The sequence below is a fragment of the Canis lupus genome, chromosome 22 (assembly GCF_011100685.1).
Source record: "Canis lupus familiaris isolate Mischka breed German Shepherd chromosome 22, alternate assembly UU_Cfam_GSD_1.0, whole genome shotgun sequence".
In the NCBI taxonomy this organism is placed as follows: domain Eukaryota; kingdom Metazoa; phylum Chordata; class Mammalia; order Carnivora; family Canidae; genus Canis; species Canis lupus.
The window spans coordinates 5,451,767-5,477,407 of NC_049243.1; the positions used below are offsets into that span (position 1 = coordinate 5,451,767).

The window sequence follows — 25,641 nt, forward strand, 5'->3', positions numbered from 1 at the left end:
ACAAGAAGAACAAGAACAAGAAGAACAAGAACAAGAACAAGAAGAACAAGAACAAGAACAACAAGGGTAGAGCTTACCGAAGCTGAAGGAAGGGGCAGTTTACACAGACCTCTATCTGTTTCTCTCAACTATGTTTCAGATTTGCCTTTGACGAGGAGTGAGCTCTTTGATTGTACTTATTCTCTGGGGCAGACAGGTGGCGGAACTGACATTTTGCAATGAAAAGCAAAAAAAGAGTCTGATAAATTCTCACCCAGATCAAAGTCCATCTCATTCATTCTTACTTGGAGGCAGGTCACTAGAATACCTGAAAGATCTACCCAAATGTTTTCTTTAAAAGGAGCTGTGGGGATCCCTGGGTGGCGCAGCGGTTTGGCGCCTGCCTTTGGCCCAGGGCGCGATCCTGGAGACCCGGGATCGACCCTGCATTGAGCCTGCTTCTCCCTCTGCCTGTGTCTCTGCCTCTCTCTCTCTCTGTGTGTGTCTCTCATGAATAAATAAATAAAATCTAAAAAAAAATAAAAATAAAAAAAAGTACAGATCAGAAACATAAATGGGAAACCTCTATCACAGCTGGGTTTTACATCTGAAAGTATAAAAATCACAGTCTTTTAAAATTCCTTGGAACCAGAGACTTGGTTTGTCTCGTTCAGTGTGCGTCCCCAACAGCTCCTGGAACAGTGCGTCAGCGCACAGTAGGCATTCATTAAGATACTGACAAAGTACCTAATTGATCAATGTTGAAAAATTAAACCAAAACCTAAGAGCGCCATCTTGTGGAAGGCCTTACCATGACGCCAAGCTCCCAGCAGGCAGAGGAATGGACCCTGAAATTCCTGTGTGGCCTGAGGGGCCATGGGCTGTTGGGAGTAGGGGGCTCGGAAACTGCCTTGAAGCTGTGTTTGGAAGCCAAGTACACGCTTTACTTAGATTCAGGTGAGCTTAATGGACATCGCAGGGGGCTCTAAAATTCTCCCAAGCCAGCCCTGGCACTGGCCTTGAGAATAACTAAGGGGCGTAGCTAACGGAAGTAGTCTTTGGCCAGTCCTCCTCACCAAAAACTGTTGTGATAACAGAGCCTCAAATTATTCCTTTGTGTTTCAAGAGATCTGAAGATTCACAGACCTCTTTGGACATCTGGTAGCATGCTGTCTTTCGGTTTCTCCTACATTTCTCCCCAACTCACCAAGGCTCCTGCTGTCACCTCGTAATACTGGTGTGAACCTGGCCTCTCTGTGTTTCTCCAACTCTCTCCACCAGGGAAGAGGAGGGGCATAAATAATTATCTGGTCACCTTCTTATCTCCTATGGGACCACCAAGTAGAGATTGAGACACCAAAAACCACCAAGTTTCTCTGTGCCCCGCGCCCTCACACTGGACTCCTCTTTTCTGTCACTCCCACCCCCTTCCCAGAAGCCTGACACAGCCCACTGAGAGACAGTATGAAGAAACCCAGAATATGCCTGGTATGCACAGGTACTCATGATTCTTCAGTTTTGTGGATACCTGGAACTTACACAATATGATGAACCTTCTTCAAGAAAAAGAATTCAAAATTATAAATATAAGTGCAGGTACAAACATGAATATTTATTTAAAATGGGGGGGAAAAAATAAAAAAATAAAATAAAATGGGGGGGAAAGTCACAGAAAATTACTGACATTTCAAAGATCTGGGACCTTTTCTTCTGAATTGTGTGACAACTGACCAGGCCTCCTTGCCCTACCTGGGCCACTCTGCAACTCCCAGCAAATGCACTCAGAGTGGCCAGAACATGTGAACTTCACTGGCTTTCTCCTATGGACTCTGTTCTCTGGGCATAGCTGGCTGCCTCCCCAGGCCCCCCAAAAGTACCCCAGAGAGAGCAGAGCATCCTCTGTCCTCCAGGTCGCTGGTGGGGGTCTTTGTCCTGGGGACCAGCCCAGGTCAATCTATTCAGGGTGTCTCGTGGGAATAACTCCCCAACCCACTCTGCAGCTCACAGGCAGACCTGAGTTAAAGGTTGTCAGCTCTGGAAGCCATAGAGCGCCCCACACCTGCTTCCATCTTAACAGCCACCCACCAAGCTCAGCCCTGGGCCCCAAGATTCAGGCAAGCTAACCCCACTGCACGATTTGGTAATTAGGAAAACAAAGCTATACAAATGACACAGCATTAAGTAAATAACACCAGGAAACAAAACTTCATCCAGTCTTTGCTGGCCCTCCCCAGCCCGGGGCCCAGTAGGGCGGCCCCAGCCTGCTGCGGTCCGGTTCCCCCTGGGGGACACCTGGCGCAGGGGGCCCTGGCACACGTAAGAAGGCAATTTTCCGGCCCAAGCCCTCCCCCCCCCCCCCCCCCCCCCCCCCCCCCCCGCGGGAGCCGGGGCACCGTTCCCATGGTAACCAGGCCACCACAAACGCAGGCAGAGGGGCCTGGCGCCACATCCTCCCTCTGCCCTTGGGACAGACAAGCTCCGGTAAGGCTCCGCACTGCGGCCCCGAGGAGCACGAGTGGGGCGCCGGGTGGCCGCCCTGGGGCTCGAACCAAGGCGCATCAGCGTGCAGCCTCCTTTGTTCTCTCCCCTTTCTCTGCCCTCCCTCCCTGGGCCTTTCTGCTCCCTGCTTCCCTCCACGCAGGGTAGTCCTACAAATAGAGGAGGCCGGGCCCCTTCCTCTCCAGAACCTCGGGCTCTGCGTTTAAGGAGAAACTAGGGCGTGTGTACGGGGTCGCTTCTTCCTCTTTGCCCCACACAGCCCGGCCAATGAAGCAGAGAAAGGATTCCCCAGATGGAAAACTTCGGCTGTGCCTACAAACAGGTTCCTGTGACCCAAAGCCAATGGCGCGGTTTCCCTGCGTGCCCTTCCCCCACCTCTAAAATGGGAGAGCATCAGTGGGAGACGGTGCTTCCCAGGTGCTTCCTGGGAGACGGTGAGGAGGCCAGTGGCTGGGGTTCCGCAGGTGTTCTGTGAGGGGTGTCTGCTCAGGGCCCCCCTCCTTGAAAGCTCAAACCTGAATATCTTTGAAATTCTATGTATGAAAAAGGCCTTAGGAAATGACGTTTTAATGAGTATACTGGGGTGTCTATATTGCTAAAAACTGCACTGACTGGCCTAAGGGAGGTTAAGAGACCTTTTTTTGACTTCTGTGCTGTCCCCTGGCATTTTTAAATGTGGCTCCAGATCGGCCTGGGCACCACACCACAGAGCTCACCAAAGCAGGCCATCTAGTTCTTCCCCCAAGAGGGACGACAGCTGCCCACAGCAAGAATCCTGCCAGTTACAGAGGTTAGAACCGGCAACTGAGGACAATAATCACAGCAACCAAAAGGCCTCGCATCTGCAGGGCCCCGGAGAATGCCCGGGTTCCTTCACAGAAAGGGGGCTCCTCCCCTTGCTGCAGCCAGTTTCCAGGCCTCTGCCAGCAGCACCTGTGCCGCCCCCAAGGTCCCGGGACCCACCCCATGCTGAGGCTTTGCTGTCGGAGCTCATCCACAGCCTGGCTCTTGGGTGCCTCTCCACAGCAGGAGGGGAGGTTAGGTGAAAAATGCAAACCAGAAACTGGATGTGCAGCCGGTCTCCTGTGGACCATCTGTCCAGGCACAGCCGTCTGTGGCAGTGCCCCCCTCCTCCTGTGCCAGGAGTTGTGCGAGGCTACCCACCCCGTGGCTGAGGCGGACCTGCAAACAAGCGCCAACAGGGCAGGAAGGAAAGGGCAGGAGACTGTGGAGGGAAAAGGACACTCCTTCCAGAGGAGCTTGCCCATTGTTACATAGGAGGTGACTTGGAGTTGGGGTTCTAGAGAATGAACAGACTTTGAAGTCTTTTAGGAAATTCGAAAGCCAGCTGGGGCCCCAAAAAAGAAATCTCACCCTGGAAGAGTTGGCGGAAATGTGGGCCGCGTCCTCCAGAAAAGCAAGCAGGACTGTGAATATACTGAAGTACAGAAGCAAGAGGAGACAGAAGGGAGGTCAGGGGGTGGCAGGGCCAGGAGACCGATGCCTGTAGTCCCCACGCTAACTAGAGACGCTCCGTGATGGGCCATGCCTGGCCTTCTCCCCAGCTGATGGCTACTTACTCGTGGAACCCTGTGGAACCCTGTGCCAGCCTCAGCGTGGCCCTGCACGAGGACAGGAAATGCGTGAGCCCCACAGGGAGTGTGCTGAATAGCTGCACTGTTCTAAAACCAACCTGCTCTCCAGGACCTTATGGCAAGAACTCAGACGTCTATCTACCAAAGATCGAGGCTTCGCTTGCACTGTAAGAGGGGTGAAGCCCTGCCCTCCCGTCTCCGCTTTTGTAGTTGGACTGAAACATACGGTTAAGTAGAGCCTTGGCAGCCGAGAGTCCTCAACCTCACGCTTGCTGGCCTTCTCCTGGGATCTTAAGGGTTTACCCAACCTCTTCACTTCCAGCTGGGTGGCTCAAAATCGTTTCGTCTACGAACATCTGCCTCTGTTCTTCCCGTCTCGTCCAAGCTAGGAAGTGCTGGTTCAGTAACAAGAGTTTGGTCAGTTTTTTGTTATTTGATCACTCCCAGCTCCAAAGATCCTTGCCCTTTTTGACTGATGCCTTTACCTTTTTAGAAGACATGGATGCTTAAGCAGCACACCCCAGGTCCTGAACTTCCTTCCCAGCTCCAGATCCACTGAAGCCACACCACCACCACCATCACCCCAGCATATTCCCCCCACCGCCCCCCACAGTTGTGCTAAGCTTCAGCTTTATGTTGGTTCCCAGCTTCGAGCCATGCTCCTGGAGCTCAGCCCTATGTGTGCACTCTGTGCCCCGGGAGTTACACCAGACCATGTTCACAGACACAGTCTGGAAGGCAATAAACACTATCACACTCTTCAGTCAGGCTAGAATGTTCTGAACTGACAACAAGTAGAGCTCCTCAGCCCTAACCAAATCCGTCTGCGCAACCGACTTTCTACAGTGTTGCAGGGATTACGCGAGGCACTGTGGAGAGATTCAGCCTAACAAATGTGCCTACAACCCACTCATTCCCAGATTTTGTCTTGCTCCTGAGGTTTCTTTCCTTAGGAGGGGCTCACTGCCTCAGAGGGATCCCTCTTTGAACAGGCCATGGGGCCAACATGGGATAACAGATCCAGCAAGGTCACCTGTTCTCTGTCCTAACACCTGAGAACTTGCAGGCTCCCAGCACCATCCTGGGCTCTGCAACATGAGTAGACAAGCCTTCTGCCTGGATTCCTGAGGATTCCAGTCTTCGTATTCACATTCTATAGGACTAGGTAATTATGCTTAGAAGAACCCCACAAGCAGTTATAATGAAAAGTCGCTTTGGCCTTGGTCTTATCAGCCCTTCTAGTGACTAATAGCATTTTCAGGGCACAAATGACTCCTTTCCTCTCTCAAACGGTCCCTCCCTGGTTTCTTATTGAAATCTAGAATGCTCCCCACTTCTCCAGTCTGCCATGTGAAAACAGACCTGCTAGCTAAGCTAGCTGAACCTGCTTTTTAAGGAGGTCTCCCCGGGAGGTGGGGGGGGGGGGGGGTGGGAGGAGCCACCCTGGCCAGGCAGGTAGGAGAGAGAAGGGGCTGTATCACTGAGCAGTAAATAGCATACCCCTTTCATCACTGAGTTCCCCTTACCTCCCTCTACACAGAATTCTCTTCCCATGTCTTTATAGTGGCTAAAGCCTACCCACTGCCTTCCCAACACCAGAACATCCTTGGCTCACTTTTTAATTAAGTGGGGACAGCCCATTCCCCTCCTGGGTCCCACAGCCTAGAAGACAGGCAGAGTCCTGGCCTTCTCCTAGCTCCCTATTCTTTCCCCTGGCAGATTCTCTTCCAGCTTACAGTGACATTCACCTCCTCTGTTTTCATTCATGACATCATCATTCTATACTGTATTTTAATTTATTTTTCTGTTTCCCTGCTTCAGCAAGATCTTGAGGTCTATAGATGTGCTTTATGGCAATCCTGCAGTCCCAATGCCTGACAGTGTCTGGCACATAGAAAGTCAATAATTTTTTGTGGCACAAAAGAGGAAAAGAAGAAAGGGAAAAGGGATAGGAGGGAGATGTGGAAGGTTATCATTTTCAGTAGCACATTTTTATAAAGTCTGGTTAATACACTGAGTGATAGAATCAGATTCACAAATATTTGAGCAGCTTGGAAGAGGGAGGCAAAGCCAGCAAGATGAAATTTAATACTGATCTACATAACTACTTAGGTTCAAAAAATAAACCTCAGTTTAGTAAAACAAAACAAAACAAAAACCCAACAAAACAAAAGGTACAGAACACAGAAGCTGTGTTGCAATATCTGTAGCTTGCTGTGGAGCAAATCTGTTGTGAGTAGCTCCAGAGAACAGACCTGGGAAGGCTGGGTGAAAGCCCAAGGGAGGAAGATTTAGCAGAAGTCTGTGTAATTTGTTATGTGCTAAATACAGTGTCTTGAACATAGAAACAGTGGCTGTGATCTTTCTTATCATTATTACCAGCATCATCGCCATTATTTATTATTTATAAGAGCTGTCCAACAGTCTGCCTCAGGAAGCACTGAGCTGCCATCCCTGGATATCCAAGGTTATCATTGAATAACCACCGGCCTGGGATGTTTGTCAACCTGATTCCTAACCCCTGGTCTCCCTTTCTCCATAATCCCGTGATTTGAAGAACAATGCTCTGTATGTACTGGGTAGTAAAAGCTACAGATAGAATTCTTGGCTGAGTAAACTGTCTTTTATATAAAGAAGCTTTGGCATGCCCCACATTTGTTGCAGCATGCCTCCTTCAAGCAACCCCTCCAAAGCATCACTTTCATGTTGAAAAATAAAATTGCTTTGTGTGAAAGCTCCTTTAATCTTACATAGATACAAATGCTTTGTATCTTGAGGGATATGCCAAACTGCTTAGTATTTCAGAATTAATCTCGTTAAAGAAATCTCTGCTTAATCCCCACTGCTGTTGGCCAGAGATGTTGAATAATTCCACACCTGTTCCTGCTGCCTCTCCACTTTGCGCCCGACCTGGATTTGGTGGTATCTCAGAAAACACATCAGTGGGTTTAGGCTGGATCATGGCATTCCCATGTTTTGTTCGATGCTGTTGTTATAGCAATGTTCCTTTGTACATCTTTATCTCATTTTCCTAATTTGAAAAAAGTAAAGGAAGAGGTAGGAGGAGCTTGCCTGTTAGGAAAATAACAAATGAAATGATGGGAGTTGCTCATTAACTATCTAATTCCATATAAACTTATGATAAACCATCAGTATTGCTAAGAAAAATGGAGTTCAGATAACAAGCAGTTGTCTCTTTTCAAAGAATATAGAAAACTCGTAATTAGAATACCTAGTTTATAAAACATTTTGTATATAAATGTATATTTTACATACATATACATCACTCAGTGAAATTACTGACTTCCTCCTCTCGACACAAATTCTGGATCTTCTCCATTAGGAGCCATCAGCAAATGATCCAAAGTTAAACCATGTGAAATAATCACTCATTTATTCATTTCAACAAATAGTTATTAACCTCCTCCTGTGTACCAGGCATTATTCTAGGTGGCAGGAATATAATGGCAAACAAAAAGGAGCAAAGTTTCTATCCTCCAATAAACAGATCAATGAACATGATACAAATGTTATAAAGAAAATAAAACAGCATGAAAAAAAAAGAAAATAAAACAGCATGGTAAGAGGGGTGCCTGGATGGCTGGCTGAGTTGGTTAAACTTGTCTGACTCTTAACTTCAACTAAGGTCAAGATCTCAAGGCTGTGATATTGATCCCCACATTGGGCTCTGTGCTGGGCATGGAGCCTGCTTGGGATTATGTCTTCCACTCCCTCTGCCCCTCCCCCTACTCTCTCCCTCTCTCCCTCTTAAAAAAAAAAAAAAGAATAAGATACATAGTGATACGGTACAGGTGGGGTCGGGGGCGATTTTAGATCAATTGCTCAGGGAAGGCCTCACTGGGGAGGTGACACTTAAGGACAGCATTTAAAGATCTAGAACTTTCCAGACAATGGGAAGGGCCACGGTGGGCAGAGGTCATAGCACAGTGAGCAAGGGGAGAAAGAGACTCTGGAAAGGTAAGAAAAATAGCAGGAGCCAACACGGGCAGGCTTTGGAGTCCTTTGAAATTGAAACGGAAACCACTAGAGGGTTTTAACCCCTGGAGTGACATGATCTAATTTATATATTTGAAAGATTACTGGAGCACCTGGGTGGCTTAGTCAGTTGAGCATCTGAGTCTTCATTTCTGCTTAGGTCATGATCTCAGGGCTGTAAGCCTGAGTTCAGAGTCAGGCTAGGCTCCATGCCCAGTGGTAGTTGCTTGAGTTTCTCTCTCCTTCTCCCTCTGCCCCCTCCCCCATTCTCTCTCTCTCTCTCTCAAATAAATATTTTTTTAAAATTTTCCCTTTGAAGAATGGGTTATCAGAGAGCAGGAGCCAAAGCACACAGAGGTAGTTGTAGAAGATGGTGGGCTAGACAAGGGTGAGCACAGTAATAGCAGACAGAAGAATGGATTCAAGACATTTTTTGGAGGATAATGCCAAGAGGACTTACTGATTGGTTAGCAGATTTGGGAGAGTGAAAGAGGGAGGAATCAAGGATGACTCCATATTTCTACGTCTGAGCAACTGTGTGTATTATTCCAGAGGTTCCGAAACTTTCTCAGTTCACGGCACCCTTACTGTCTCAGTAAATTTTTCATGGTGCCCCTCCACCCCAAAAGAAATCTGTACAGTTTTCATTTATTAATTATATCCAAATAACTTAATAAATATTGTGTATATTTATGTCACAACTTAGAGAAGAAAAAAATAATGCGTTTACTTCATTCTTGAATAGCCATGATGACTCTCTAACGGAATGCATGTGCCCATGGGGCATTGCGTGACTTCTCCATTCTTGGAATCTGATTGCACGTGGCCACCCTCATTTTCTACTTCATGCTGATTTTTGCGTGATACTTCCTTTTCATCTCAACAACTGCCAAAAACCCAGCTTTGCAAAATATGCCATCATTAAAAGGAAGACAGCATAATCAAAAATTAGGTTTTCATACAATACCCAACAGATGTTGAGTATTGCGGTTTTCTTAAAAAATGTAAAACCCACAGCAGCATCCCTGTGAGTTCTCTGCAGTGCCCAGAGAGCATCAGTGCTTGGATTGGCTGAACCATTTAGAGATGGGGGAGAAGGGGATGGAAAGGGAGGTTCTAGAAGTGAGGGATGCTCAGGTTTGATTTCCATGGGGAACATTCAGGGACAGCTACTGATCCAAGAAGGTTAATGGAGAAATGCACTGTACCACAAAAGTAAACTATTCCAAATTATCATAGGAAAAATAACCATTTTCTAATATTCTTAGAGAATGAGGTATTGTCTGGCTAATTTTCTGTGTAACTAAGAGCTAACCAGAAAACATTTCTCTTTCAGCTGTTATTATTGAAAAATCTCTGACTTGGACTCAGTTCATTCCCTGACATTGTAAGTACTGAGCCATGAGCATAATTGGTCATAACTACAGCTGCATTGTTCCCAGGTCTTGAAGGCTGCACGGTCATGACTGCAAATAATTCTTCCTGTGCTCCCCATTAGACACACTGTAATCCCAGAAATAGCAATGGAGCTCTACAAAGTAGATTTTATCTTCCTAGAGTAATTTTTAACTGCACTGCATTTCCCATTAATGACACCACATTAGGTAATTCCTAGACGTGAGCACCAATAAGAAATACAAATGCAAGATGAAAATGTCTTATCCACAAATTTCATAATTGAAAAAATTTCTGAAAACTTTAAGTCTTCTTGATAAGTTTGTGGCAAACCCATTTGGCCACAAAACCTGAACTGCTAGAGCTCGGTTCAAAGCAAAATCCAACCTGAACTGATGTGGAGCTATTGAAAATTTCTCTTTATCCCACTTATTGTGAAAATTTACATGTTTTGCTATAAAAATACTAATAAGATTGACTACAGGGTGCTGCCCCCGCCCCCCCAACCCCTCTAGGATCGACATGTATTTATGACATAAACATCATAAGGGCAGCCTAAATCAGAAACAAAAGTGAATGCCACAACACAACTGGCTCTAAGGGTTTTGCATAAGGGATAGTCTTTAGAAATGTAGGGCTGGGAGGAGCCTGGAGCCCTTCTAGGTCAATCCACTGATACTACAAATGAGAAGAGAAGCCTAGACACCAAGTGGGAGAACAGGGAGCACATTCAAAATCACATATTCAGCTTCAAGCTCAGCCTAGTCAGTGCCCTCTCTCCTGCCATCTGCTGCCCACAGCCCTGTTGGGCAGCCTTCATGTGTGCTCCTATGAGTTGAGAACACAAGTAGCTCAGCACACCACTAGTGTCAACAAGGCACACCCAAAATATGCTTCTACTGAGATCCTAAGTTGAACTATCTGAAAATGAGTATGTCATCTGTTATAACAGTTCTCAGTAATCCCACTTCATGTGTCACAATTTCAAAGATTTGAAGAAGGTCAATTCAAAGGGCATTCTATTCTATAGGACTCTTCAAAATCAGTCCAGCAAACTTAACTGGTAATGGCTTTCCATCTAAATGAATTTCCCTTTAGCAAAAAGAAACGCTAAATAATATTCTTCAGTTCTCTTAAATAATTACCATTAAGGCCTCTACATTTGAGGGAATCACTAAAAATTTGAGTTGTCCAGACTGAAAGATGACATACCTTTCTCATCTCTTTGCAGTTTGATTTAGACTTGGAATCGAACAGACCTCGTGTGGAATCCCAAATAGGTGAGCCCTGGTTTTCTACATTGAAAAGTAAGTAACACTTTACCTGATTTTTGTGAATTTAATTTTTTTTTTTTTAAAAGCCTTATTCTGTTGTAGGCACAGAGGAAATGCTCAGGAATGACACAAACCCCTCTTCCCCCACCTCCCGCCATCTCACCCTGTTTAGGCGAGAATGATTGTTTAGCCTAGGGTGAGGGGGGTGGTAGCTGAGAACTAAAGCCAGTGCCCCAGGAAGGGCTACCCTCCAAAGAATACAGTCTCTCAACTCACATGATAGTCCAAGTGGGGGGAAAAAATGCCACTCTGCAATGGCACACCTGTGTCCAGATCCTAGTTTGGCTACTTTTTTACTTGTCTGACCTTCAGTAAGCCATTTGATTTCTTTGAACCTGACTGTTGTCTGTAAAATGGAGATAATCATATTTGCTGCTCAAGGATGCCATGATGAACAAATTCAATTAGGCACATTTGCTGGTTTCGCAACTCAAAGGATTATATAAATAGTTGGAGAATTGAGAAAAATTAGCATAGTACCCCAAATCTAGAAACAAGAGAACATTGTCCTGATTTAAACAAAAGGAGAAGAGAAGGCAAGATGTGGCAAATCATGTCCCAGTGAGTTTGATATTGATGCTGCATACAATTCTAGAACATTTCCTTTAAGAGCGTGGGAGCACTTGGGAGAGATGACAGGTAGCACAGATTCCTGGAGAGCAAGTCATATGGGACTGGACTTCTCCAACCATCCCCTTAGAGAAGTGGGGAGATCTGGAGTGGAAGTCCTAGGGAGCCAAAGAGGAGGACCCCCCCAGAAAGTAGAGAGAAAAGAGGCTTCAGAGAGATAGGAAGCAGGAGGGGACCCCAGGGACACACAGGGGGAGGGGCCTTATGAGTCAAGGGGGCAGGGCTAAGAGAGCAGAGGGGAGGAACCTCAACAACTAGGTACTGCCAGCTGCCCAGAGAAAGAGCTTTATTCCTTAAAGACTTCTTCCCACACACACACACACCCGCGCCCCCAGCAAAGAAATGTCTGTGGTAAGATCCTCTTTCTCCCTACTTTGGTTCACTTTTGATGCTCAGGAAAAAAAAAAACACAATTTTTCCCCATAAGCTACTTTTTGTCACTGTGACCCTCTAAAGATTATAAACCCTTCTGTTTCCCTTAAGCACTGAGCCCCATTCCCTCATCCAGAAAGAGGGTATGATTGTACCTACATCAGGGGTTGTTATGAAGGCTAAGGAGGCGGAGCACTGTAGCTGACACGGAGATGTTAATTCCCTTCCCCCAGCCTCTCCTGACTGATGGATGAAGATGGCAGGTGAGGCTTGGTCCCTGCCCTTGGGGCTCTCTGCTTTGACATCTGTATCAGTGATTTGGATGAAGACACACACACTAGGAAGCTGAGAGAATTAAGAAATGACTGGCAGTCCAATAAAAAAAATTATTGGGAGGAGATGGAGAAAATGTGAAGTCTCAGTGAGAGAGGAAAGAAACCCATCGCCCTTTTGGAACGGGAGCTCTAAAGATGTTGACAGAGCTGCCACTTAAGTGTTCTCAGGCATGCCACACGGTTTCAGGGAGATGGCTATGCTCAACTGGGCCTGGGCTCTGGGCAGGGAGGAATCAGGAGTCACATGTTCATTCAATAAATATTTATTATTTCCTACTCTATGCTGGGCACAGTTCTAGGCACTTGGGCAAATCAGTGAATAAAACAAAGATCCCGGCCCTCAAAAAATTTACATTCTAGGGAGAGGAGAGACAATATACATAATAAATGAAATCAAGTACTTAGTATGTTAGGAAGTGATAAATGCTCTATAAGAAAAAGGAAAAATTAGAGCTAGTTAGGGGGGATCAGAAGGACCATGGTACCTGGGGAACGGGCCCAAGGGACAGTAGAGTGAGGGTCTCAGGTGGAACAGAGCCTGGCAATGTTAGGGACAACGCTGAGACTAGGGTGGCAGGAGAGGAAGGAGAAGGCAGGAGGAGACAGGTGGGAGAGGAGATGCAGGCCAGGCAGGAAGGATCTGCAGGCCTGAAAGGGCTCTGGCTTTCAATGCGAGATGCGGAGCCATCGCAAGGTTCTGCACAGAGGGGTGAGGTGATGGAGCTTCAGTTTTAAAAGCAGTCTACCAGCAGAGAATCAGCCACTAGCAGAAGGCTGCAGTGTGGAGGCAAGATGCCTTGCTGGTCAGACCAGGCACAGGTCAGAAGGGGGGGATCCTTTGAAGGAGGAACCAGCCTGACTTCCTGGTGGCTGGGCTGCAGGCTGAGGAGGAGAGAAGGGAGGATTCCAAGGGTTCCATCAGCAGCTGAGGGGTGTGGGGAGGAAGAACAGGATCACAGAGGGCTATTAGACATCCAAGCAGAGATGCCAAGAAGGTGGCTGGAGAGCTGAGCCTGGGGCCCTGGAAAAAGGTCTGCCTGGGACCTCCAAACACTTTAAACACCATCAAGGGTGAAGAGGAGTGAGAACCCTCCACTGCGGCTCCCCTGGGAACAAAAAGGACAGACGTCAGAATGGAAGTCAGAGAAAGGGCCTGATTCAATCCAAGCACCACTGAATCAGAGCCTCAGCAAAGGTGTCTTATGTTTATAGATAACAGCTTCCTGAGATCAGGGACAAGGGTCAGAAAATGGACTGACTTATTCTGTAGGACACTGTGTCTTGGCCAACAAAGACATCATCATAAACTTCCCTTGGGCCAGGCAGTCTTCTGAAGGAAGGTTCCAGCCTCCCAAGGAAGGATAAGGCAGTGTACTTCTGGAAATACCTGTGGCCATCTTTTCTCCCAGAGTCCAGCCACCAGGACCTGGACTGCACAACAGACAGACCCTAATCTCTCAACCTCTCACTAGGCTGTAGTCACTACCAGGGAGCAGGGGAGCACAAAGCAGCCTCTTTTCTCTCTCCCAATGCCATAAACTAATTAAAGCCTGCACACACACACACCCCCCACACACCCACACTTAGACCACTACTAGACAATCTCCAGAGCTGGGCAGCAAGTCCTTTGAAAGGAGGTCTGGACAGCACCCTCTCAGTTCACCACACTGCCTCAGGCAAATGCTATCAAAATCCAATAATCCAAGGGTTCTAGCAACCCTGCAGGTGAATAGATGAGCCCACTGGCCCACTGTGAATGTGTTCGCACATCACACTTCTCATTTTGGGCATCACATTGCACACATGTTAGCAAGAGATCCATGATCTCATCTTGCCGGTCCCTAAAACAAAGCTTCCTGGTCTAAGATCTGAAAAAAGGTAGGCCAAAACACTGATCCATTAAGTCCTTGGAGCAAACAGGAAGATTCTGGACAGTCTGCCTCCAATAGGAGCAGCAGCCTCTTCAACTTATCTCACTGTGCAAAAAAAAAAAAAAAAAAAAAATCTTTTTTTAAAACTTTGGGACACCGTGCTCTAGAGCCATCTATTCTTGCCTTTCACTCAGTTAATGATCATTTATTCACTGGACATGTATTTAGCGTCAGGCACCAAGCTAACCATTGGAGACAGAGTGAGGAACAGTCACTCTGTCATAAGGTCACTGTCACTGAGACACTTATTATCTAGTGGAAAAGGAAGACTGGACAAGTAAACAGAAACCAGAAACAGTGTAAATGCTACAGGAGAGACTAAGAGAGTGGGAGGAAAGAGGAGGAATGGCAAGAGATAAGTCAGAGAGCCTGGCAGGTGCCAGACCTTACAGGGCCTGGAAGCCATTGGGGGATTCCAAGTACAAGGGAAAGCCACTGGGGGATTTATAAGGACTGGATATCATGGATCTGGTTTCTATTTTCCCACAAGTACTCTTCACGGAGAATGACAGGGGGCTGGGCAGCCGCGGTCCCAGGAAGGCCAGTTTAAAAAGAGCTGCAGTAATTCTGCCTGGAGAGGACATGGCTCACTGTGGGCAGACACAGTGGTGATATAGAAGAGTAGAAGGATTCAAATATATTTTTAAACAAGAATCAATCCTTCTGACCCTCAAAAAGTTCACACTCTGTTGGAAAGACGGATGTGTAAGCAAATCATGTCATCTAGCAAAATTGTTACTTTAATGGAAATACAGAAGCTATGCAGGGAGCTTAGGATGGAGCTCAGAAGACTTCTGGGAGGGAGTCAAGGTGCTCACAGCTGCATCCAAGCTGGGAAGTAAAAAGAAGTGTTTGCCGAATGAACAAACAGTGGGTGGTGCTTCTAGTCAAGGAGGGGGGCCGTCTGGCGGCAGACTCCCAGCTGTGAGGCCCCAGTTGCCATGACTAGACCACCTCACCCATGCCTCTCCTATCGCTCTTGACACTTTGCATATGGAAACCTGTCTACAGGACTATTTTTCTCACCAGATTTCAAGCTCCTGCAAGACATCCTGTCTTGTTGCAATAAATATTTCGTAACAAATAACTAAAAGTCCTCTCTGGTGACTGTACCACTAGACACTGCAACATTGCTTCACTTCATACTGTGCAGTCATTGCAAAGGTGTCGCCTTTAGTTGTGGTCTTTCCTATGAGCTCCTTGAGGGTAAAACCTTCATTCCCCCTTGTTTGTACCTTTTCATGTGCACTGATCTGCACACTTTCCAAAGACTGTGGAATAAAATGAGTGAACAAAAATGTATTTAAATCAACATGCAGTAGGCAATTACTGACTAATGGGATTTTATTCCTTTCTTGGTTACCAGGATGGTAAAGCAACTGCCCACTGCTTGCTGAGGGGTCTCATTGGCTCAATGCTGCCCCAGCATGTCTGCTGAAAACAATCCATCATCAAGAGAAACATCCCCTCCCTATGAACCTTCAACATCCCAATATTCCACACAGACCTTATCTTCAGAGGAAGAAGATAAAGAGGAAGACGAGAATTCAGAGAGAAAATCTCTCTCTCCTGAAGACAATGAGTACCTGGAAGACGGTGAGTATCTGGAAGAGGAAATCCTTCTAGAGGAAGACGAGTACCTGGAAGAGGAAAAGTTTCTGGAAGGGAACACATATCTGTATGAATCAGAGTATCTGAAGGAGAGAAAGCATCTACAAGAGAAAAAGTTTCTGGAAGAAAACGAGTTTCTGCTTGAAAAGTATCTAGAAGATGGTGAGTATCTGGACGAGGGGGAAGTATCTGAAAGGAAGAGTATGTGTATGAAGAAGAGTATCAGGGAGGGGACATTCAGAAGAGGGCCTCCTAAAAGATAGCAACTCTGGTTCACCACACACCCAGGATAAAAGATCAGACTTGGGAGAGAGCACAGATCAGTCTGTCAGCCCCACCCACGGTGCTGACAGGCAGGCACACTCATTCTTGACCCAGGTCTCTTCCTGGCCTCCATGGCCGTGCCCCCAAGCATGGTACCGTCAGAGCAGACAGGCTTGATGAACATAAGATAAGGCCCCTATTCATAAACAAAATATATCCTATATTGTGTGTTTTTTCCTTATTCCACAAGTAATTCATATTTATTGTGGATGTCTGAGAAACTATATATAAGAAAAACGAAGAAAGCAAAAAATCACTACCATCCGTAGGGGAATAATCACTTTCACACTTTGGTTTATCTTCCCCAGACTTTATAAAATGTGTGTCACAGGGCACCTGGGTGGCTCAGTAGGTTAAGCGTCTGCCTTCAGCTCAGGTCATGATCCCAGGGTCCTCAGATGGAGCCTCACATCTAGCTCCTTGCTCAGCAGGGAGTCTGCTTATCCCTCTCCCTTGGCTGCTCCCCGCCCCCATGCTCTATCTCTCAAATAAAATCTTAAAAAAAAATTTTTTTAATAAAAAAGTGTGTCACCTAATTTTTAAGGAATATTATGCTTTATATATATATAATTACAAATAAATATACTGTAAAAAGCAGGTAACAGATAATAAATATACTGTAAAAAGCAGGTAATCTGATAATAACAGATAATTTAATACTTATATTAAATATTTACATGAATATATATAAGTATTCATACTTATATGAATACATTTCACATTAGTATATTTTCTGCAAATCATTTTCATAGCTACATCACACTGAATTGTATTTTCAAGCGGTGGTATTTTTAATTGATTCCTGATTATTATCAATTGTTCATTGCTTCTGATTTTTTTGTTACTTTTTCAAACAGCACTTTGATAAACATCCTTAGAGCTAGATTTTATCAATGACTTCTAATTATTTCCTAGAATACATTCCAAAATCTATTGCTAGGTCAACAGACACTAGTATGCTGCTTGGAGCACCCACTCGGCCCCAGGAAGGCATTGTATATGAGTATTTAACTTCAGAGTTATTTCTCTCACCCTGGGGTTGACATTTTCCCAATACTGTTTCCGTGACTGGCACCTTTTCCTTCAGTTGGGTTTTATTATTTGGCAGTGGACCCCTTGTGCTATTGTTAAAGGTGGCTGACTCCCACTTTCTCCTAGGCCCCGTGCTGCTTTCTCTTGCTGTCATGACTACATGGCCATATCCAACCAGGTTCAGGAAGTTACAAATCCAAGTCATCTTCATCATCTTCATATTGACCTAGAAACAGGACTACATTATTTTCCTGGATCTGATTCTGTTACCAACTGCGAGCAACTCAGGCAGCTTGAATTTTTAAATCCCAGTCTGATCACACAGCCTGCATCTGGGTATTCTTAACAGCCACACAGGCATTTTTGCCTTTACCTCCCTCCTCAAATCAGATGCACCATCCTAGATTCCTACTACCCTCATGTAAGTTTTGTCAGGGTACTGTAGAAGTAATTCCTCTATTGCTGGGAAACTCTCTTTCATGTGTGCCTCTGCTGTGAAAGTCCCACTCAGAATCCTAATATTCCTGCTGTTCAAATACCAAGTGTTAATTCTAATTCTGAAAAATAGCATTTGGACCATTTCTCTTGCACAGTATGAATCAAGCATTCTTAACATGTCCCCTGTATGCACTGGACCTTTGTAAATATATTACCCACTACAGTAGGACAAATACAATGCTGTCAAGTGAATGGAACTGTGTATAAAGCAAAAAGCTTCGAAAATAAATGCCCTGCTAGCAAAATTTGGAGAGGCACTGAAAAGACTGTAGAGGAATGCTAAAATGCCTTCAAAGACACATGGAAGAATGTCTTGGTCTATGAAACCCAAGGTACCAAGCCAGACTGCCCAAAACAGGCTAAATTAAGAAGAGGTCTACAACAGAATTTGGAACTTTTCAAAAGAATTTACATCAAGATTTCTTAATGTGGAATATTTTGCCAATACCTTTAAGAGGAGATTTGTTTAGCCTTGGCACAGGAGTGCCTTCCTGACCCATAGCAAATGCTCAGTACATGCAAACTGAATCAAGTTCATTTATTTCATACAGTCAGGTACATTTGCACGCGTGGGTGTGCACACGCACATATTTGTGCACACACCTGCATTTATTTTTAGAAACACCTTTTATAAATTTATTGGCACCTATAAAATGAGCCCTAGAAATGACAAATGGCCTTCTCTCAGGTTGATGGATTAATTGCTAGAGACTAGTGGTGGAGCCCTATGTGGAGAAAGATTCTGAGCGCCAACTTGGGCTCAGCAGGAAAGAGCACCACGAGGGGCTAGTATTGTGGGCCACAGCATCAGATGGGGATGGAGGAGTAGGAGTGCCATTTATTTGTCTGTTTGGTGGTAGATGTGAGTCTGTCGCAAAGAACACTGTTTCCTTCCTCTCTCTGGAGCTTAACTGTCTTGAGTTCGAATGTCAATTCTCTCCCACTTATTAGGGAAGGAACTTGGGCAAGTCACTTAACTCCTCCGCATGCTGGTTTCCTTAACTATAAATTAGAAACAACAGACATATCTTATAGGATATTTGTGAAGATTAAAGGAATTAAATTATACTAAAGCATTATAAACTATGACTATGACAGGCACATAGCATTCGAAGACTTTCCAGCGTTAGTTATTACTGTTGTTGTTATATTGTATTTTATGATTCCCCTACCATTGACTTGTGAAGGGTAGTTTACACTTCCCATCACCACATACCCCACCCAATTTGTGGATTGGACGTAACAAAAAAAGATGCAATGAACTGGGGTATAGGAGGGACCTGTGCCCCCAACCTAACTACTCAGCAGGCAGCTCAATTTAAGAGACTCCTATTGCATGGGACAAATCAGGATAGGGTCACACTAGCAACCTATAACCCCCTTTCTCTTCTTTAAAGAAATCATTTTCCAAAGAAAAAATGTTTTCCCCATGATTTGTAGAGAAATCCAATAAAATTAGATAAGAAACCTGAATATAAATGCAGCATCAATCACCACTGAATAATCAATAGCTCCATATGAGCAATCTCCCTGAGAGATTCCAGATAAGTTTTGTAAAATGTGGGTGTCCACACTGTGGTGTCAAGAGTCAGAAGATCCAGCACATGGCAAGGCCTTTGACCTTGAGCATGTCATTTACTTTCTCTCAGTATCAGTTTCCCCATGTACAAAAATACCTTTCTTCACAGTGTGGTTGCAATATTTACATGCAAAAACATACTGAAAATGCTTTGAAAACTCTCTTATACCATATGGTGTAAGATGCAAAAATGCTCTTCTGATCTCACATGGGGAGGAGGTGCTAGAAGGAAGTACCATCTATGTTACTATCATGCTGTCACAGAACATGAAACCACCCCATATTGAGGCCCCTTTTGAGTTTTTGGGTTTTGTTTTGTTTTTTTTTTAAACTCAAGACCTTCTAAAAGATGAATTCTGTTCTGTGGCAAATAATGTCATAGAGATATCACAGGATATTAATTTTGATTTATAATGTTTTTTGCTCAATAGTATTTTGATATGCATAATATGCTGGATTTGATTTTCTTTACCCTTGCAACCTCCTCTTCCACAGCTCCGAATGCTGTTTGGCCTAAATGCTATTATAACTCCTTTGCCATTTCCAATTGAGAGTTGCTGCTGCAATAACTCTTTCCAACAGGGCATCTAGCAGTTTTCTGCATATTTAAGAAGAAACGTTTGCAATATATTGATAAGGCATGGATGGGAGAGAGCCAGCCAGTTTGTCAGGCAGGAAACTTCACAGATGATGACAGAGCTCCACAACTAGTGTGCCCTGAGTACAACTGGTGGGGGAGATGCTGAGCCCCGGGGCCAGTCGCTCACAGCCTCCACTCCACTCCTGAACAAACTTCATCATCTTCTGTGTCTTGCCCAGAAGGTCAGGAGCACAGTCCAAGGCATAGGGCATGTATTGTATATTTCACAATCTTTGTCTTCTTTTTTTTTTAATATTTTATTTATTTATTCATGTGAGACACAGACAGAGGCAGAGACACAGGCAGAGGGAGAAGCAGGCTCCTTGTGGGGAGCCCGATGTGGGACTCAATCCCAGGACCCCGGGATCATGACCTGAGCCTAAGGCAGATGCTCAACCACTGAGCCGCCCAGGTGCCCCTGATCTTTGTGTCTCCTTAAATTCACCCAGCCATTATTTATCCCCATGACACAGGTGAAGAATCTGGAGTCAGAGAGAGGGTATATGACTATGCCAAGATCACAGAAAATCATGAGAGGAGCCAGAACAGTCTCCCCAGGCTTCCCTTCTCCCTCTTGTAATCGCCTCTTTCTTTTCTTCTTTCCTTCCTCCTGTCCTTCTTTGTTCAGGCTTTTTAATAAATAGTGTGCATATTTTAATTTTAGGAGAATGACATAAAAAGAAAATTTACTTTTGCTCATTTTAATGGTTAATTTGAAAAGCAGAAGGTATAAAAACATCACACCATTGACCAACACTCAAATATAAATAAAGCTGATTCAGTCTTTAGTGATTTTTATTCTGTCCTTCCTGCTCTTATTTTTTCCATGTTTGATTGGTGGTGGTGGTCCTTGTTCTGTAGCTTTGTTTTTATAGTTTTAAACATGTTGTATGTACAAGTTGGTATTTTACTTTTGTAACAGAAATTGCGACTTCAATATTTGCCCCGTATTGCTTAACTTTTGTAGACATCATTTTAACAGCAAAGTAATATTCCTCAATATATTCTGTCTCATGGATAAACTGTGGATAAGTGTTGAACATTTAAGTTTCAAATTTCAATTTCTGGTTTTCATGTCTTTACTACTTCCACTGTGCCAGTCTCTATTATTAGAACTAATGGCCTACTTTATCCCAATTGTACATGAAATTCCTATCATTCAAGGTAAATGGGTGATTAAATGACACAAATAAATATTAAAAAATATTTAGATCCTCAACTCTGGGAAACAAACAAGGGATGGTGGAAAGGGAGGTGGGTGGGGGTGACTGGGTGATGGGCATTGAGGGGGGCACTTGATGGGAGGAGCACTGGGTGTTATGCTATATGTTGGCAAACTGAACTCCAATAAAATAAAAAAACAAAATAAAATAAATAAAAATTTATATCCTCTGAGCCTCAGTCACCTCTTCTATATAGATACCTTTCATCTATGACAGAAGGAAGCTTCTGTGATAACCCAAAAATTAACAGAGCAAACTTGAATTTCCAAAATCCATGATTTCATGAAAATTATCTTAAGTTCTCATTGACTTTACGATATTTAACCTTGTAGTTTCTAAAGGAAACCATTAAGAAAGACAACACTAATGAAAAGTAAAAATAGAAGAATTCTATAAACTGGGGCCTCACCCCCACAAATCCAGCATCACACACTTAGCAACATATTTTTAAATAGAAGAAAGATGCCTTCTTTTTTTTTCAATATTATCTTTCTGTTCTTTTTCCAACAGAATTCAAGAGTATGTCTTCATACCAAACTTTGCCTCATCTTACCACAAGGTAATAGTTTTCTTTTTGGATAAATCAGGTGGAAATTCATGCTTAGGGATGATGCTTCAGGAGCCTTAGGAGTCCTGAAGACAAGTGAATTGGGGGGCTGGTGGGGTGGAGGTGCAGGGTTCAGGCCCCTTGAGGAAGGAGGGATTCAGGTAGGGGTGGGTATCTCCAAGAGTCACACATAAGGGTCCACCACTGCCCCCTCTACCACTCAGCTAATCACAGGGTGAGGGACAGGTCCCAATATCCAAGTCCTGGGCACCCAGAACTACAGAGATGAAAGGGCAGGAGCCATCTGAGTCTGCAAAGAAGTTCTCAACCAGGGAGAGATAACAAAGGGCTTGTGGCCATGCCCTCGGGGGACAGATGAACGAATGCCCAAAAGACAGTCACCACCTTCCTTATTCAGGCATGTTTCTAAGGTCTAGGTCACCATTCAGTGAGCACTCATTAAACTGCCACAGGGCTTGGTACATGCAAGATGGTCACTAACATACCTATGGAATAAATAAATAAATGCTTCCTTCCATGTGCTCAGCTCTGTAGAAACCAAGGTGGGCAGTACCCGCCCCCCCCCCCCCCGGCCCCCCGCCTGAGTCCTGAGTCCTGTAAGGACTATGTGTTCACAGTCCTCATCTTTGTGTCTCATCCCCTACAGTCCCTCCCCAAAGGATGACTGCAGGGCATTTGCATCCACTGGTGAAGTGGGCTGATGCTAGATACAAAGAAAGCAGGAGGCCAGTTCCATTATAGTGAGAAATAGGAATGAGATCCCTGCTCTGCAGCACAGGGCAGCTACAGGCTACCATTTGAGGGCTACCCTTCAACCTGGTGAGGCTGAGGCCGGCCCCCATGGCTGCTCTCCACTGGCCCCTGAGCTCCACACTTCACCCTCCTAGGGGCTCAGCAATGTGGATAAGATGAGGTGGCTCTTTGGAGGTCCCCTTCACCTCAGGTACTGACACCCACAGCATACTGAGGAACGTGTGAGTGACCACGGGAAATTCTGTGACTGAGAACAGGGACCCCGGAGCCAGACTGCTTGGGTTTGAATCTCTGCCAGCTGTGTGCCACAGGGCAATCACATAATCTCCCGGTTTCTTCAGCCTCATGAGGCAGTGGTTGAGATTAAATGGGTATTAACTCACGGGGCTCACTGAGAGCAGTGGCTAGCACACACGAATGTTCAGTAAGTGCTACACTTCATTGTTATTGCTGGTTCTGCCCCCCCCCACCCACACCACTGTGTGGCAACTTAGCATGCCTAGAACGTGAATCATGATTCCAAACATGGGCACCCATTCAATCCTTTATTCGAGTGGCTTTCCTGTCACCGAGGAACTCACAGGGACCAGAGGGGCCCTGGGGCCTCACCTGTGTCTGCCACATGCTCTTTGGCTTGGCTCCTAGAGTCCAGGTCTGGGCTACGGGTGCTCAGAGAGGCCCTGGACTTTCCTGACACAGGCTGCTGAGAGATTGAACCTGCACAAACCACTTTAGGCAAGAAGTGTTACACTCATATTTGTTTGTTAAGCCAGAGGAGGGAAAGGGAAGCAGGTTCAGGTCAAGCATTTCATGGGTCCCTAATAAACAGGAAGGCTCCCTTTCCCACTTCTACACGCATGCCCTGAAGATCCCCCTGGCACACACCAGGCCCGTCCCCCACTCTGAAACAGCGGACGAAGCAGGCCTGAAACCATCCAATCTCCCCAGGATCTAGGATCTAGTGGCTCCTCCTGCACCCTTCCATTGCAGATGGAGCAGGGAGCTGGTGTTTGGCCCAGGTAGGCCAGAACCCTAGTCCTGCTTCCATAGGTGCCCCCAGAAGCCCTCACCATGTCTCAGCCCAGAGCAGGTGTGGCAGAGAGGATGCTGAGTAAATGTAGTACATGAAGATGGCAATGAGCAGATAAGCCCACCATTACCTTAGGTATGATCACTCGGTGTGTTTGGCAGCTTTAACTTCTCAAAGTCCTTTCACGAGGACTTGCATTACCTCTTTGGGTCCCAGTGACCACCTGGTAAGTGAGGTAGGACAGGCATTATCCCAGGAAAAGGATAAAGCCCAGGAGAGTCCCCTGATCTGGCCCTGAGGCCTGGAACAGGGCAAGAGTCGACAGTCACCTAAAGAGCCTACCTGTGTTCCCTAGTTCTTTATTCCTGTGGTCACCTGATCTAGGATCTACCATCTTGCCACTTGATCCCATTGCCCCTTTTCAATGGTGCACCCTGAGAACACAGCTGCTGTGCCCTAGCCACAGGCTGCACAGAGCCAGGCACTTCCATGGGTCCCCTGGAAGAGAAACAAGATCTGTCTGTAACTCCCCCTGATGCTGAGCCTCTCAGGTAGAGCAAGCGGCCTCTTTTTCTCTCCCTCAGCCTCTGCCTATAGCCCCTCACTCCCTCCCTGTCCCTCTCTGTATGGGGGGAATGCAGACCCAGGCAGGGAACAGGCCTGTCTCTGAAGGGCCACTAAACTGCTGAATCTCCAGTAACAACATCAGCAGCCAACAGTGCACTTGCCCACTCTCGCTGTCCTCTCCGGTGGGGACCTGTGAGGGAGGGATGATGAACAGAAAGAACAGAAACTGAAGCGCAGAGACATTAAGTAGGTTACCCAGTTACTCCTCAATAGCACTGGAGCCAAGATTTAAGCTCGAGTCATTCGACACCAAAGTGTGTACTTTTTCTACCAACCATAGTCATTGCCCGTTTATGTGCTGGGCATTCCTCCTTATGCTTGTCCCTGCCATTTCAGCCAGTTTACATGAGATGACTTCAGGACTGAAACACCCCAAGACCTTTCTCATCCCTTTGGATGACAGTTTCTTGCCCCAATTAAGAACCAGAGCTTCCTGAGGAAGGATACAGTGTGGGTCAGTGTGTTGGGGTTGTCCCCTTTTGATCCTAAGCTACCAGATGGCAGGGCCTCTGCTTGAGAGCCAATGTTCTGTTGTCAGGCCCTGTGGAAAGCTTTCTCAGTAATGGGCAGTATTTGTATGTGGGTAGACTAGAGGGGAGAGATCTTCGTGCTTGATTTTAAGCTGCTACAGCATCTACTTTTGTATTTTTTCCATTGAGATAGCAGTAAGGCAGGAAGGACCACTGGGATGGGCAGGGTCATGAGCCAGGAAGGACAGAGAATGTTCCCGAACATGGGACTGCCACTTATAGAAGCCGGGCCCATTGGCCTCTGATGGCATCCATAGAGCCTTTCACTATAAATGAAGGAGCAGTTGGCAGTGTGGGGCTCTGCTGCCCAGAATGGCACACAGACCTATTTACCATCATCTACTAGATGGTCCCTTCTAACCTGGGACACTCACCATCTGAGATGGGCAGCGTCTGCAGAAGCCAGAGAGGAGCCACCCCACCTCCCCAGCAGGTCCTCACACCGAGTGCCTAACCTGGCCCTTTTGGAAGTTGACCTGCCCCTGTGCTTCCCCTCTGACAGGAGCATAGTGACTGGCCCCTCTAAGGGGACTACCCTCTCTGCAGTCCCTCCTTCCACCTCTGAACTTCCCTATGAGTCTCTGTACAGTGACTCAACACCTTCTACCTCATACGTACAGCGAGATGGAGAACTTCTGGCCTGGCAAAACCAGAGCACACAGACGGAATGGATCTATGAGAGTAAGTCGGGGAAGGGGGACTGCATCCTGAGGGCCATCACACAGCGGGCTGGAGGGGGAAATGCATTCCATGCGTGGGAAATATTGTGGTTCCAGCACTACCTATCATGCTAATGATGCACCCTGCTTCCTGTGCCGTCTGAAGTGGTATTTTAGGTAAGAAGTTCAACTCCTCTGCTAGCCCTGCTACCCTCTTCCTCCCTCCCAGGACCCCCTCAGAGAAAGAACATCAGCAAAGTGCTGAAGCAAATGCCTTTTTCAGGCTCTCCCTCCCTTTTCATTAGTCTTCCTGTTCTTGTTCTATATGAACACAGGCCTTGTTTCCCTCAGGGACACAGGCTATTACCTTCCCAGATTACAGACTGGTTCCTTGGGGTGATGGGCTCTATCCAGATGATCACGTGGACGTTGGCCAGTGGGACTCTGTCTCAGCAGGCAGTCAAAGCCAGCCCTGATTCAGAACCAGCCAAAACCATCTGT

General features: G+C 45.9%; 2 protein-coding genes across 17 annotated transcripts in view; one reads left to right on the top strand and one right to left on the bottom strand.

Moving 5' to 3' along the window:
- Positions 1-25,641, bottom strand: part of CBY2 (chibby family member 2) — a 103,365-nt gene that overhangs the window by 43,084 nt on the left and 34,640 nt on the right. For 2 of the 4 annotated variants that reach the window (XM_038569571.1, XM_038569572.1), the window contains exons 2-3: positions 6,951-7,104; positions 4,300-4,468 (exon numbers count right to left, since the gene is read on the bottom strand). The gene's annotated coding sequence lies outside the window, so the exon portion shown is untranslated. The remainder of the gene's footprint in view (positions 1-4,299; positions 4,469-6,950; positions 7,105-25,641) is intronic. The other 2 variants (XM_038569573.1, XM_038569574.1) reach the window with 1 other exon arrangement.
- The window catches only part of ERICH6B (glutamate rich 6B), a 56,400-nt gene continuing 33,143 nt past the window's right edge, over positions 2,385-25,641 (top strand). For 4 of the 13 annotated variants that reach the window (XR_005376225.1, XR_005376224.1, XM_038569558.1 and 1 more), the window contains exons 1-6: positions 7,988-8,051; positions 9,406-9,456; positions 10,696-10,771; positions 15,433-15,839; positions 21,484-21,532; positions 24,984-25,162. Coding sequence is in view for 11 of the 13 variants with exons in the window: in XM_038569558.1 (XP_038425486.1) it covers positions 15,494-15,839; positions 21,484-21,532; positions 24,984-25,162 (574 nt within the window). In the remaining 2 variants the exon portion in view is untranslated. Of the gene's footprint in view, positions 2,461-2,527; positions 5,239-7,987; positions 8,052-9,405; positions 9,457-10,695; positions 10,772-12,033; positions 12,064-15,432; positions 15,840-17,159; positions 17,455-21,483; positions 21,533-24,983; positions 25,163-25,641 lie in introns of those variants that run through there. The other 9 variants (XM_038569560.1, XM_038569562.1, XM_038569559.1 and 6 more) reach the window with 9 other exon arrangements.